General features: G+C 45.0%; 1 protein-coding gene across 4 annotated transcripts in view; it reads right to left on the bottom strand.

The window, feature by feature from the left end:
- The window catches only part of SLC4A11 (solute carrier family 4 member 11), a 218,647-nt gene extending 205,798 nt beyond the window's left edge, over positions 1-12,849 (bottom strand). The window contains exon 1 of one of the 4 annotated variants that reach the window (XM_060278338.1): positions 12,798-12,849. In XM_060278338.1, coding sequence (XP_060134321.1) covers positions 12,798-12,846 — 49 coding nt within the window. In that variant the 5' untranslated portion in view covers positions 12,847-12,849. Of the gene's footprint in view, positions 1-4,717; positions 4,846-12,797 lie in introns of those variants that run through there. The other 3 variants (XM_060278343.1, XM_060278337.1, XM_060278336.1) reach the window with 3 other exon arrangements.
- Between the last annotated feature and the right edge of the window lie 308 nt (positions 12,850-13,157).

Raw genomic sequence — 13,157 nt, 5'->3', positions numbered from 1 at the left:
TCCAGCTCGGGTGGCAGAGAATCCTCGCTAACTTCATTTTTCTCCCGATGTCTCCTACACTATAGAAAGAAGAGGTGTGGGGAGGGAGGGAGGTGATGGAACATTTGCTCCCCGGGCAGAACGGAACATTACACCAGAATTGCATTTTGACACCCCAGTCTGCGGTGTTAAAATGCTTTAAATTGCACCAGCACTCTGAACTGTATCTTCCGGGATTGTACGCGGGATGGGATCTGAAGTCTGGCATTACGCTCCTAACCCACCTTACAGGGCTGGTTTGTTTGGGACATTCAGGTGGTTTGCAAAGCACTAAGTGAGGAAGCGGCTGAATGCAACTCACCAGTCCATTCGACGGGGTGGAAGGCCACACACCCTCACTGGCCCGGCCCAGAGTGGTTTTGCATGGTCAGGATTTGCCCTTCAATTGTTGCATTATAGGATCACAGAATCGTAGAGTCGGAAGGGATCCTGAGGGTCATCTAGCCCAACCCGCTGCAATGCAGGAATCTCAGCTAGATCATCCATGACAGATGGCCATCCAACCTCTGCTTAGAAACCTCCAAGGGAGGACAATCCACATTATGACTTATTTATACATCGTTTTTGGTACGTAGGCCCCCACAGAGGGGAACGTCTCATGAACACAAAGCAAAGGTGTAACAAAATTGCAATCAACAAATCAAATAATATAAAATAGCAAAATCATAAAAAGAAATCATAAATTGCCCACTACACTGGATCAAAATCATAAATTGCCCACTACACACATATCTACAGCCCGAGCCTACAATCAAGCAGAAATCAAGCATCTCTCTCCCTCTCAGGTTCCAGCCTGCTTGTTCCTCTAGCTTCTAGCACACTGAATTTGAAACTGCCAACTCTGGACTGTTTTTCTAACCACCAGCCAGTTGAGGGAGGGAGACCCACCCACCTGTCATCTGGCACAGAGCCACTTCCTTTGTTACCTTAACGACCCATACTTGGAGCCAATACCTCACCAAGAAACTAGCCTGACTATTCCAGGAATTAGAAGGGCCTCAGCGTACAGCCTACCCCTCCCAAAACTCATAACGCTAAGCAGGGACTCTCCGTTTCAATAGCAAATGATGCCCCTTTGGGCAGCAAACACGGAACAAGAACAAAATTGTTGTGGATTCATACTGGCCTGTCGGCACAACATTCTACTTTACTGGTTGTTCTGCAATGCTTCCCCAATGTTACCGCATTATCACAGCTCTTGCACTATAAAGCATGGCGAAAGCGGGACTCAAAACAGATAAATAAACGGGAACATATTTGTGGTATAGAAAGTTACAGGCTTTCTGCTGGAGGCTACAACAGACACAAGGTGAAACGAAGCAGAGCAAAACACATTCCTCGCTGGATACTTAAATTTTACTGCTCCTGTCGCTTCCAGAACCATTCCCTTTGTCTATGTTTGTATTTTTTGGATCTAAGTCATCACAATCCACAAGATAGCACATTATTGGTAATAGCTATTCCTTTTCTTATACAGTGGTACCTTGGTTCTCAAACATCTTGGTACTCAAACGCCTTGGTTCCCAAACGCCAAAAACCTGGAAGTAAGTGTTCCGGTTTTCTAATGTTTTTCGGAAGCTGGACGTCCGTTGCAGCCGTCAGCTATTGTTTCCGAGCCAAGAAGCTGCATCTTGGTTTTCGAACATTTCGGAAGTCAAACTGAGTTCCAGAACGGATTAAGTCTGGCGCTTTTGCTTTTGCTGTTTATTTTGCGTTTTTGTTTTTTGGGGGGCTTTTTCGGTTAATTTGTTTTTGTGACTGTGTGGAACCCAGTTCAGCTACTGATTGATTGACTGTATAACTGCGGAAAAAAGCCCCCCATCCAAACAATGACTATCATCAGTGCAGCTAAGAAAAAATAATAATTCTAATTTTTATCATCTACAATACTGTCTTATTTATTTTATAGTACAGTACTTTTATTATTAATTGGGACGCGGGTGGTGCTGTGGTGTAAACCACTGAGCCTTGGGCTTGCCGATCAGAAGGTTGGCGGTTCGAATCCCTGTGACGGAGTGAGCTCCCGTTGCTTGGTCCCTGCTCCTGCCAACCTAGCAGTTCGAAAGCACGTCAAGTGCAAGTAGATAAATAGGTACCGCTCCGGCGGGAAGGTAAATGGCATTTCCGTGCACTGCTCTGGTTTCGCCAGAAGCGGCTTATTCATGACCCGGAAAAACTGTCTGCAGACAGACGTCGGCTCCCCCGGCCAGTAAAGTGAGATGAGCGCCGCAACCCCAGAGTCGTTTGCAACTGGACTTAACTGTCAGGGGTCCTTTGCCTTTTTACATTGATTATTGCTTTCATTTTATGGATCAGTGGTCTCGTTAGATAGTAAAATTCTTGTTAAATTGCTGTTTTAGGGGTTCTTTTTAAAAGTCTGGAACGGTTTAATCCGTTTTGCATTACTTTCTATGGGAAAGTGCGCCTTGGTTTTGGAACACTTTGGTTTTGGAACGGAATTTCAGAACAGAGTAAGTTTGAGAAGCAAGGAACCACTCCAATTAGTTACAGGTAAAAAACTAAGGGTTTGTGCATGTTATATATGAGTCTTTTATGCTATGCCTTGCCTTTCTCCTTACTTTTCCATTAGTAAAAATATTTGAGATGCAGTTATCTGACATTTCTGGATCAAGTTCATTCATTTTTGGTAATGGCACCCTCCTTGTGGAAAGCCCTCCCTTCAAATGTCAAGGAGATAAACAACTACAGTACATAACTTCTAGAAGATATCTGAAGGCAGCCCTGTATCGGGAAGTTTTTAATGTTTTGTGGTTTTATTATGTTTTTAGATATGCTGTGAGTCACCCAGAGTGGCTAGGGAAACACAGCCAGATGGGCAGGGTATAAATAATAAAATTGTTGTTGTTGTTGAATTAATTAAACTAAATAATTTTGGCTGGGTGCTGTTGTTGTTGTTGTTGTTGTTAAATTTTCAGATCAAACCACCAAAACAGAAAGCATGCTGCTCGGATGTTATTATTAGCCCAAGAGATAGAAAGAAGATATAGTCGCTACCAGAGAAGAATAGCAGATTAAACTGATGGATTTTGCTGAAATGGCAAAAATGACCAGAAGAATTAGAAACCAGGAAGACCAAAATTTTAATCAGGAATGGGGAAATATATATAATTAACTTTTAAAAGATCATTGTAAACAATTAGAAATAATAGTAGAACTGGAATGATGCTTGTAGTTTAACATTGGACTATGGTTGCAATGGAGATTTAATATAATTGGATTAATAGAGAAGATGTCCATGGAAATTTATGGGATTTTCTTTCTGTTTTGATTGTTTGACAATTGTTTGTAAATTTCAAAATCTTAAAATTAAATTAAAAGAGGAAGAAGTTTGGGCTTGGTTTTGAACGGAATGTGCAATTGACCGTTACTGTTATAAATTCTATTGTGTTATTATCCTCCTTAGGGTTGGGGATGAATTTATAGAAACAAGGTTGGTGGGGACAAGTGGGGTGCCACAGGGTTCTGTCTTGGGCCCAGTCTTATTCAACATCTTCATCAATGACTTGGATGATGGGCTTGAGGGCATCCTGAGCAAGTTTGCAGGTGGTACCAAATTGGGAGGGGTGGCTAATACCCCAGAGGACAGGATCACACTTCAGAATGACCTTAACAGAATAGACAACTGGGCCAAAGCAAACAAGATTAATTTTAACAAGGAGAAATGTAAAGTACAATATTGGGCAAAAAAAGAAAGGCACAAATACAGGATGGGAGACACCTGGCTTGAGAGCAGTACATGTGAAAAGGATCTAGGAGTCTTGGTAGACCACAAACTTGACAGGAGTCAGCAGTGTGATGCAGCAGCTAAAAAAGCCAGTGCAATTCTGGGCTGCATCAATAGGAGTATAGCATCTAGATCAAGGGAAGTAATAGTACCACTGTATTCTGCTCTGGTCAGACCTCACCTGGAGTACTGTGTCCAGTTCTGGGCACCACAGTTCAAGAAGGATACTGACAAGCTGGAACGTGTCCAGAGGAGGGCAACCAAAATGGTCAAAGGCCTGGAAACGATGCCTTATGAGGAACGGCTTAGGGAGCTGGGTATGTTTAGCCTGGAGAAGAGAAGGTTAAGGGGTGATATGATAGCCATGTTCAAATATATAAAAGGATGTCATATAGAGGGAGAAAGGTTGTTTTCTGCTGCTCCAGAGAAGCGGACACGGAGCAATGGATTCAAACTACAAGAAAGAAGATTCCACCTAAACATTAGGAAGAAATTCCTGACAGTAAGAGCTGTTCGGCAGTGGAATTTGCTACCAAGGAGTGTGGTGGAGTCTCCTTCTTTGGAGGTCTTTAAGCAGAGGCTTGACAGGCATATGTCAAGAATGCTTTGATGGTGTTTCCTGCTTGGCAGGGGGTTGGACTGGATGGCCCTTGTGGTCTCTTCCAACTCTATGATTCTATGAAACAAACAAACAAACAAAAAGTTTGAGAACCGCTGATCTAGAGGAATGACAAGACTTTTCCCAAAGGGCCTGTTCCTCTCATCTGAGTCTCCATCTATTCTATCCAGGCTGCCATTTTGCTGGCTCGCCTGCTGCAACAACTCTCTGAGCTCTCAACATAAAATAGTCTTTTTAGGCAAGCATCACTTTACCACACCTGTTTCAGCAGTGGTTCTTCTCTACTTGCAAGCCTAAAATAAACAAATGCTTACCTTCCACTGTGGGCAAGAGGTAGCTCTCGCTCCCGGTCCTCTCTGGATCAGGCTTCATTTTTGCCCAGAGGGCAGTGAACTCCTTTGCAGAGTGTGGAAATGACAAGAGCAGGCCGGTTTTTCTCCTCCGCACTTTAAAAGCCTTGGGGACAGGAAATGATGCAATAGAAATAGGTTTTTTATGGGGGCACCTTCAAAGTCCCGCCCTTTATTCTGGGGAAATGGTGCACGCACAATTTTAGCTTGCAGCCAATAGCGTGTGAAGGGGAGAATAAGACACTCACACAGTATATATGGCAGAGACACAGAAAAAACAGCTATGATCCTAGGATGGAATCTGTGTTGCAAGAGGAACGGGGTGCATGGGTCCTTGGGGGTCTCCGGGTTAAATGCATGCACCCAGGCTGGGTTCTAGAGCAGGCATCCCCAAACTTTGCCCCTCCAGATGTTTTGGACTACATTTCCCATCATCCCTGACCACTGGTCCTGTTGCCTAGGGATCATGGGAGTTGTAGGCCAAAACATCTGGAGGGCCGCAGTTTGGGGGTGCCTGTTCTAGAGGATTGCAGCTCCAAGTCTTCACAAAGAGTTATTTGCATGCCTTTGCTTCTAAGAGGAGGAGGAGGAGGAGGTGGTGGTTGAGAATTAATGCAGAAGTTTTTGCAAGAAGCCAGCCATTGCAGAGTCTGGTTTCCCCCCTCTCCCAAGTCCGCAAAATGTAGAGCAGGCCTCATGACAAATGGGTGTGCAGTCACAGGTCTGAGTTTGGAAAAATACCTTGCTGAGGGTGTGTGCCCAAATTTGCAAACCAAGCAGGAAATGATGTAGGCCTAAGGTTGCCAACTTTCCTACTAGGCCTGCTCCGGTGCCTGATAGATACGCACTTCCTGGGGCCAGTTTCCCCACTCTCCTTTATCCCCTTATCAGGAAAAGGATCGCCTGCTGTAACTTTGTGTGTTCAGCAGTAGTTCCCATAGTTGCGTGTGGAGAACCTTTAACTAGGCCTAGAAATAAATTCTGACAGGACTCATAATTTGGTTTGGTTTTTGGCAGAATTTAGGCCACAACTTTATGGATTACAAATCAAGTGAGTGGTTGCATAGGCTCTGGTTTGGCTAGCTGACCCAGAAACTCCAGCGGGTGCAGAATGCCGCGGCGAGGCTCCTTACGGGGTCCCTGCCGCCGGACCACATTCATCCAGTGCTTTACCAGCTGCACTGGCTCCCGGTGGAGCACAGGATCAGGTTTAAGGTGCTGGTTTTGACCTTTAAAGCCCTGTGCGGCTTGGGACCCTCGTACCTATGAGACCACCTCTCCTGGTATGCCTCGCAGAGGCCCTTAAGGTTCACAAACAACAATATTCTGGAGATCCCGAGCCATAAGGTGGCTAGATTGGCCTCTACTAGGGCCAGGGCCTTTTCAGTATTGGCCCCAACTTGGTGGAACGCTCTTTCCCAGGAGACCAGGGCCCTGCGGGATTTGTCATCTTTCCGCAGGGCCTGCAAGACAGAGCTGTTCTGCCTGGCCTTTGGGTTGGATTCAGTCTGACCCCTGTGCTTTCCTCCCTCATGGTGTGGATTTATGGACTACTTAAAATGAGGCTGCATTTTAAATTTTAAATTTTAATATTGTATTTTAATCTGTATTTTAATAAATTCTTTTCTTTTCTTTTATGTCTTAATGTAATTTTATTGGTGTTAGCCGCCCTGAGCCTGGTTTTGAGTGGGGAGGGTGGGGTATAAATAAATTATTATTATTATTATTAGCAGCAGCAGCACTGACTCTGGGAACCAACCATAACTCAGCCTTGGGTGAACACCTGGGACAGAGGCAGGCAGAGGTGTCTGCCATGCCTCCACCCAGATGAGCCCTGAACTCAGGCTCAGGGCACAACCCCACTCGGGGAAGACCAACCATGCGTCCTTGGATTCCATATTAAAGGAATACCCAACGCATAGGGTATACCCAACGCAAGCGCCTGAGCCTGGACCATTTAGGTTCCGTTTAGAAGTCGCGGGGGGGGGCGCAATCCCCCTCTACGTAGCACGCATGTGCAGCATCCCGCTGCACATGCGCACAACATAGAAGGGATCGCCCGCGACTTCTAAACGGAGCCTGAACGGAGCATCTTGGAGCCAACGGTTAGGATTCAATCCTGCCACCATATTAGCTAGCTGGGCCGGAGTTCTATACCATTTTTGACAGAATTTTAATTCCAGCTCTCTAAATTTGCTTACTTTAATCTCATCTATTCCTTTCACTATCCTTTCGACCGTTGATTCACTAGCTTGTTCTTCCTTACTCCACACCTTTCGAATAAGTTGGGTTGTCTGTTTCTTATCTGTGATCATTCTCTTATAGATTCTGCCTATCATCCCTTATTTCGTTCTCTCCACTTGTTTATACAGTTCCTCCATTGGCTCCTCTGAACTCATATTTCCTATCTCCTGGATTTTAGAAATTTTGTTGTGTAGTCCTCCAATTTTTAACCAATGTTGGTTACCTAATGTTCTCTGTTAATTCCTGTGATGTCTTTAAGGACTCTCCTCTATACATATCTTTAACTATATAATATCACTTAGCCTTTAGAATTTCCCAGGAGTGGAGACCCTAAGGCGGTTGGATGGTGCCTTGCACTTCTACTTCCGGCAACTCCTGAAGCCCAGCTGGTGTCAAACGTCTTGCTCTGCTTTCCTTTGTACCCCATCAGTGTGGCCGAGAGGAGGGTCTTGTCTTCTTAGCAGCCCAGGACCTCCATCCACACTGCCCAGGCTTGCACCCCAGGGAGGTCACTTCAGTGCTGCTAACACAGCGGTTTGACTTCACCCCTATTGTCTCTCGAGACTGACGGATGCCAACAAAAACTCAAAAGTGGTATCGGTTCACAAACCATCCAGCTGACAATTCATTGTGATTCTACCACAGTCCAGGTTGGGTGGGACACTTCAGGGATCTCATATGGTGCCTTTCTGTGGAACATTGGGGTGGGAATAACTGCTGTCCCAACACACCAGAGAGCTAAGAAGCTCTGCTTTAGAGCACAGTGCAAAATGCACACAGGAAGAGCATCACTTTCCCCCTTCTATGTTGTTCTTGTTCCTCATCCAAAACCTGTAATGTTATATCCCAGGCAAGGACTTGCCCTCTGCCTTTGTCTCTGCTTACTTCTTTGTGAAATCACGCCTATCAGATGAATGCCTTGGCACATCAAAGAAATGCCAGCACATTCGCAGGTGGGAAATAACAGGCCTTTCCAAATTTGCACTCCTTTGATTGCTTCGTGGGACCTGCCACGTCCTTCAAAAATTCTGACTGGCTGGCATTGGCTGCAAACCTCCATCTGCTCTTTCCGGAGCACTGCACTTTTACAACCGGCTCTTGGGGCTGGGTTTTGGAGGAGGGAGCTTGGAGGACAGGAGACTAACCCTATTGCAATCAGGCAAGGCATTGTCTTGCGAGCAACAATAGAGCTGACCTAGACACTCGATCTTGCTTGCGCAGTAACTCAAAGAGCACACAGACCACAGTGGAAAGAATGGGCTCGAGTCATGCAATGCTTTTGTGCCCATTGCATAACATATTGCAAGTGTGCGCAAGCTTTACGTTGTGTTCCCAATGTCAATTTAACAAAGAAATGAACTTGGAAAGTTTAAACAAACTTTTTGTTTTCAGTGCTTCCTTCCCTGCCCCGCAGCGCATGATGCTACTTAAACAGAGGACAGGGTGCATGCGTTGCTGGGTGTGCAACAGCAAGGGTCATTCAGTTTGTAACTTGAGGGTTAATTCTGTTATTACTAAGTCAGCTAACCAGGTGTGGGGGGTGGGAAGTGTTGCTTAGCAGCAAGAGTGGCATGATCTCTATTGAGGTAGCATATGCCTTGTTGCCTTGATTGGCTGAGTAGTTCTGAGGGAGTTTGTTGAATGTTTCCTTGCTGCACACAAGGCCTCAAGTAAGAAAGACAAAGTCTCTTTTTACAATTTCTCCCAAAATTGTACAGTCAAACCTCAGTTGTCGAATGTAATCTGTTCCTGAAGCCCATTCAACAACCCAGGCGCGGCTTCCGATTGGTTGCGAGAGCTTCTTGCACTCAACAGAAGCCACGTCGGACGTTTGGCTTCTGAAAAACGTTTGAAAACCGGAACACTTACTTTTGGGTTTTCGGCGTTCGGGAGTCGAAACACACGATAACGGAGGCGTTTGGGAATCGAGGTTTGACTGTACACTGCTTTTATTCAGTTTTCATTACTAATTCCTTTTCTCTACACCCCACCTGTGTTATTTAAGTGATTTTACTAACCTAACTTTGATCTCAAAATCCAATGGTCATAAGGGTATAAATGTTGACATGTAGCAAGCAACCACCCTCTTTTGACCCAATTTTGATAATAATAATAATAAAAGATTCAGGAATTGGTTCCAACAAAACATGCCATCACTGTTTTGGGGCTGGGTAGGAGAGGAATGGAATCGATATTGTGAATTTTTTGCTTCTGCAACCTTTAAGAGTTGATGCTGAATAGCAACCCACGCAAGACTGCTTACAGGATTTATTAACAACCCTTAATAAATTGTTCCCCGACCTTTCCCCTTGCTGCATATCCCCTGTGACAGTAAATGCGCAGTCCTGGTTGCAATGTCAAGCGACTCTTCCAATAAGCCGTTGGGTCAGCGTTAACATGGTCGATTGTTGTCCCGATCAATCAAGCCCGTGCTCTGAGCAACCTCCATCAATTGCAAGTCCCTGTTCTGAGTAATTCCCTACAAAAACAAGCAATGGCTGGCTTCTCTGCGAAGCAATGAGAAAGGGTGCCAAACCTTTTAGTCGGGGTAGAGTGGGGAACCTCAAGTACAGGTTCCTGAGGGATAGCTCTGTTGGGTAGAACATGGCTGTTATGTATTGGTTTAATTTGTGTACATGATTTTCTCTGCTAGTCCTGTAACTACCTTTCCCGCTCCAGGGCGATTCAAATGGGTGCAGTGACAGTTGCTATGGGTTAACTTGTTAGCACAATTTGGATCCTCACTCTGATAGGGTCCTGCCAAAATCTAAATGTATCCTTTCCCCAACCCCTGCTCCTGAGAGTATAAAAGGAGCTCACCCTTTGCTCATTTCTATATGCAGGACAGTGGTAGCTTGGTTCTCAAACTTAATCCATTCCAGAAGTCTGTTCCAAAACCAAGGCGCGCTTTCCCATAGAAAGTAATGCAAAACGGATTAATCCGTTCCAGACTTTTAAAAACAACCCATAAAACATTGTATTTCACTATTAAGATACTTCTTCTTAATTGTATTTCAGTTCAACAATTACTTTGATAAAAGACCTATTTCGTTATGTGCAAATGGCTTTAGATACCTGTTGTGTATTGAGTCAAAGGATTTTATATCTGTATTATTATTGTCTGTATTTGCATTAGGATAAAGTAACTGCCTTTTGGTTCCAGAGGGTACAGCTACTTATGGTTCATTTAAGCTGCTGTATTTGGATCCTCTGTCGTATTGGTTCCCTCCAAAAGGCAGCACTGTGATTGCCTGATATTGTTCCCTCCAAAATGTATCCCTTTCTAGCTAGTCCCCTGTCCCTATAAATGTAGCCTTCCTGCCCTCACAGTCAGTCTTGTTCACTTTAATAAAGAGCTGTTACTAGAGAACTGTCTCCAGCACATACCTGCCAAGTCCAGGTCGTAAATATCCGGGATCGGCAGCGCGCGCATGACCGGAAGTTGCGTGACGCAACTTCCGGTCGCGCTTCGCCCTTCTATGGGCACCAGAAAATGGCGGCGCCAGCGCCGGAAGTCGCTTCCGCGCATGACCGGAAACACGTAAAGCGACTTCCGGCGCCAGCGCCACCATTTTCTGATGCCCATAGAAGGGCAAAGTGCCACCGGAAGTCGCATCACGCAACTTCTGATCATGCGCGGAAGCGACTTCCGGCGCCGGTGCCGCCATTTTCTAGTGCCCATAGAAGGGCAAGCGGCACCAGAAAAATGGCCGGGTAACAATTGCATTCTCCTCCACAGTCATAGCTGCCAAGTATCCCAATTTAAGGGAAAATACCGGGATTTTCCGCTAAACGGGAGACCGCCGGGAAACGGTAAGAAAAAAGGGGTTTTCCCGGCGGATACGGGATACTTGGCAGCTATGCTCCAGCATGTTTTGTCAAGAGAGCTGAAATCACAAACCCCACGTCACAACAATACCTATTAGGTCCATAAATTACCATATACTCAACACAAAAAAAGAGTGACAATTTGTTGTTGACAACAAAGGACAGCTGGACATATAAAGGGCCCCATTACCTTCAGTAGCTTAGGGCCTCATCAAACCTAAAACCGGCCCTGAACATAAGACTCTATTTCAAGGTCGTGGGTTCAAGACCCACATTGGGCAAAAGATTCCTGCATTGCAAGGGGAGTCAGATTAGAATGATCCTCGTAGTCCCTTCCAACTCTTTGATTCTAGGAGCCAAATTTGGCCTTCCAGTCTTTTCTATCTGGCTCTCGGGACTCTTGCCAAGCCATACTCCTCCTTGGGTGGCCCAACTAGTCCAGCATTTTGTTATCACAGTGGGCAGCCAGATGCCGTGGGAAACCCACAAGTATGACCCAAACACAAGAGCAACTGTCCCCTCCTGTGGTTTCTGTGCCTCTGACTATGGAGGCAGAGCAAAGCCATCCTGGCTAGTAGCCATTTATTCATTCGTTCATTCTTTTCAAGTTATTACATTTCACAAATTTAACAATCATTTTGATTGTATGTGGGGCAAGAAGCTACAGTTAGAACTGGATATGGAACAACTGATTGGTTCAAAATTGGGAAAGGAGTACGACAAGGTTGTATATTGTCTCCCTGCTTATTTAACTTGCAGAATTCATCATGCAAAAGGCTGGACTAGATGAATCCCAAGCAGGAATTAAGATTGCCGGAAGAAATATAAACAACCTCAGATATGCAGATGACACAACTTTGATGGCAGAAAGTGAGGAGGAATTAAAGAACCTTTTAATGAGGGTGAAAGAGGAGAGCGCAAAATATGGTCTGAAGCTCAACATCAAAAAAACCAAGATCATGGCCACTGGTCCCATCACCTCCTGGCAAATAGAAGGGGAAGAAATGTAGGCAGTGAGAGATTTTACTTTCTTGGGCTCCTTGATCACTGCAGATGGTGACAGCAGTCACGAAATTAAAAGATGCCTGCTTCTTGGGAGAAAAGCAATAACAAACCTAGACAGCATCTTAAAAAGCAGAGACATCACCTTGCCGACAAAGGTCCGTATAGTTAAAGCTATGGTTTTCCCAGTAGTGATGTATGGAAGTGAGAGCTGGACCATAAAGAAGGCTGATCGCTGAAGAATGGATGCTTTTGAATTATGGTGCTGGAGGAGACTCTTGAGAGTCCCATGGACTGCAAGAAGATCAAACCTATCCATTCTTAAGGAAATCAGCCCTGAGTGCTCACTGGAAGGACAGATCCTGAAGCTGAGGCTCCAATACTTTGGCCACATCATGAGAAGAGAAGAATCCTTGGAAAAGACCCTGATGCGGCTTTTGATGCGGCTTAGTCATGCTGGCCACATGTACGGCGGCTCCCTCGGCCAGTAAAACGAGATGAGCGCCGCAACTAGGGTTGCCAGACTCAATGGAGGACAGGACTTCTGTGCCTTTAATTGCCCTGTTCTCTTTTGAGTCTGGAAACCTTAAAGAGAAACCAGCAGACCCTTTGCTTGGAAATTAAACTCAAAAGAGAGCAGGGCAATTAAAGGCACAGAAGTCCCGTCCTCTATTGAGTCTGGCAACCCTAGCCGCAACCCCAGAGTTGTCTTTTAAGGCCATCCAGATTGGTGGCCATTGCTGCATCCTGTGGCAGGGAGTTCCATAGTTTAACTATGCCCTGCATGAAGGAAGACTTTCTTTTGGCTTAACACAGTTTGTTTCCTATGCTTCCCTAATAAGTGTGTGCTTAATTCTCCAGCTGAAATCAACATAAAAGAAAACAAACGTGTGTTTAAAATAACTACTTCGTTTAAAAAGAAAAAGTCCGGTGGGAGTTTGGCAAAGAGCAAAGTACAGACAGCGCCTACCTGCATGCAGCTGGAGAGTAAAACTCTCCTCATTCTGCACATTCAGCATTCCTTACAGATTGAGACTTTGTAAAACAAAAAGGAAGGGAGGAAGGAAGGAAGGAAGGAAAAATACTTATCATGGTACTTCAGATCCAAACATGATGCTTGTCTCCTTTTGACTGACAGTTGTATGACAAAAGACTGTGAAACTGGAACATTCAAAGACCTTGGTGATGTTCCAAGGCCATTCAGTGTGAGCTGTTTCTTAAACAATGATCGATGCAGAATATAACAGACTAGAGAACATCGTACATCTTTTGTCTTCTACATACCGTATTCTATATGGAAATCTTTGCAAATCTTGCCATTATCTGGCAA

This window comes from Zootoca vivipara, chromosome 9 (genome assembly GCF_963506605.1).
Source record: "Zootoca vivipara chromosome 9, rZooViv1.1, whole genome shotgun sequence".
NCBI lineage: Eukaryota > Metazoa > Chordata > Lepidosauria > Squamata > Lacertidae > Zootoca > Zootoca vivipara.
This window is presented reverse-complemented; position numbering and strand designations above follow the sequence as displayed.